General features: G+C 34.9%; 1 protein-coding gene across 1 annotated transcript in view; it reads left to right on the plus strand.

Annotated features, from left to right (window-relative positions):
• Positions 1-1,531, plus strand: part of LOC119568538 (zinc finger protein 674-like) — a 9,961-nt gene extending 8,430 nt beyond the window's left edge. The window contains exons 5-7 of the mRNA XM_037917077.1: positions 849-906; positions 1,171-1,326; positions 1,475-1,531. Of these exons, the coding sequence (XP_037773005.1) occupies positions 849-906; positions 1,171-1,326; positions 1,475-1,531 (271 nt within the window). The remainder of the gene's footprint in view (positions 1-848; positions 907-1,170; positions 1,327-1,474) is intronic.
• The last annotated feature ends 969 nt before the right edge of the window (positions 1,532-2,500 follow it).

Here is a 2,500-nt window from a genome sequence, read left to right on the forward strand (position 1 = left end):
CTTCTCACGTATCCCAGCCATGGATTATTACCCACACTTTAAAACCTTCTTGTATAATCGATGGCAATCTTTTTGGTCAAGCCTCCGCACTAATAAATTACATTCTGTAAAACTATCAATCTCCTCCTGGTCAGCTCCATTTCATCGGAACAGACGTTGGGAGACCGCTCTCGCCCGCTTACGCATTGGCCACACCCGTCTAACACACTCCTATCTGATGTCACAATCTGATCCACCCTTATGTTCCTTATGTAATGTTCCCCTTTCAATCCCACACATCCTATTGTCGTGCCCACGTTTTGAAACAACCCGTACCTCTGCTTTCCCCCACCTATCCTCCCTTCACCGACCTCCCAACCTCTCAGACATCATTACAGAATCCCACACTTTCTGCTTCAACAACCTATTCTCTTTCCTCAAACGCATACATATCCTTCATCTAATCTAACTCCTTACCACACCCAACCCTACCCCTTTCACTCACCAATTCCTTTGCCCAGCTTAGACAACTAATCACTAACTCAACCACCCTTCCCTAACATTAACTATAGTGCCACATGACCTTAGATGTCTAGCACATTTATCTTGCTTTTAACCATTAACCATTAACCATTAACCTTCTTACGGAAAAATAATCTGGTGAGGCACATGAGAACACATACAAAGAAGAAGCCATATAGCTGTGAGATTTGCAACAAGGGCTTCTCATATAATTCTAATCTAGAGATTCATATGAGACTGCATAGAAAGGAGGAGACATACAGCTGTTAGATTTGCAATAAGGCCTTCTCTGTGAAAAGTCATGTATTAAGGCATATGAGAGTGCATACAAAATAGAAACCATACAGCTGTGAGATATGCAATAAAGACTTCTCAGAAAAATATAAACTAGTAATCCACATGAGAGTACACACAAAAGAGAAACCATACAGCTGTGAAATTTGCAATAAGGCCTTCTATGTGAAAAGTCATGTAGTAACGCATATGAGAGTGCATACAAGAGAGAAACCATACAGCTGTGAGATTGCAAACAAAACTTCTCAGAAAAATATACTCTAGTAATCCACATGAAGAGTGCACACAAAAGAGAATCCATACAGCTGCAACATTTGCAATAAAGCCTTCTCTTTAAGAAGTAATCTAGTAAGGCACATGAGAGTTCATACATAGGAGAAACCATACTGCTGTGATGTTTGCAATAAAGACTTCTCAGATAAATCTAGCCAAATAAAGCATATGAGAGTACATATGAAGGAGAAGCCATACAGTTGTGAATTTTGCAATAAGAACTTTGCTTTGAAAAGAGATTTAGTAAAGCACATGAGAGTACATACAAAGGATAAGCCATAAGCCAGATGCATCTTAGATATTAAAAATTATCTTTTTTTTTTCTGATTTGTGCTGTATATGTTATTCTTCATAAGTAGTTTTGTCAAGTTTGATGAAGTTTAACACATTATGACTTGTGTTTTAGTCTTCACAGACTTTTTATCCACATGCACGTATGCCTGCTGTCACTGACGAAGGGTGATTAGAAAGATGGCCACGAATCTCCACAGTGTTCGAAGAAGATGCTCCTCCACCTCATCAATAAAGTCACATATGAGGAAGTCGGTCAATATATAAACGAATGTTCTGATTTCTAGCATGATTTTAGATCAAGATTACAGGAGAAAACTTCTTGTATTTTATTAGAAGTAATATATATATATATATATATATATATATATATATATATATATATATATATATATATATATATAACGAAATGTAAGTGGATACAAGGAAATAATTTTGATATATATGAGTCAACATGCACAAACACACACACACTTATATTTTCATCTGTGTATTTATTTATCTGCATGTGTCATAAAATATATTAATGGGAATTGTAATTTTCTCAATACCATAAGAAAGAATTCAGGATAACTTATTGTTAGCATCTTGAAAAAGGCATAAATGGAAGAATATATACACTACATGAGATATTTGAAACGTTGCATTACATCTTTAGAAATACATATGTAATTCTAGTTCAGATATATTCAAATTGCATTAAATGCCTTTGTTGCATGTGAAGTTATTCATTCTCATTTATACCTCAAATGTTATTACAAATGTTATTGGCAATAGTCATCAACATGTTTATTTTATTGTTTCTGTATTTTCCATCATTATTACTCTAATTGTTAGTATAATTACCTTTTTTGATATTATTGCTATTATTTATACATAAATCAATCATTATGTATGTGTATTTTTCTCTCTCTGAGCCCATAAACAATAAGCCATTTGACATCATGCTTTCATCTCTGTGCCTTGTGTTAGTCTGAGAGGAACACAGAAGGACATCCAGCTACCATGTCCTTGTATATATGTCTGTGTGTCTATATATGCATAAAAGGCAAAACCCCAAATGTTGATACATGCTTAACCATGTTTGCTATTTATGAGCACATGATTGGAAGCTGCTGAAAAATCTATTAGTTTTGTTAGT

Source organism: Penaeus monodon, chromosome 44 (genome assembly GCF_015228065.2).
Source record: "Penaeus monodon isolate SGIC_2016 chromosome 44, NSTDA_Pmon_1, whole genome shotgun sequence".
Taxonomy (NCBI): Eukaryota; Metazoa; Arthropoda; class Malacostraca; order Decapoda; family Penaeidae; genus Penaeus; species Penaeus monodon.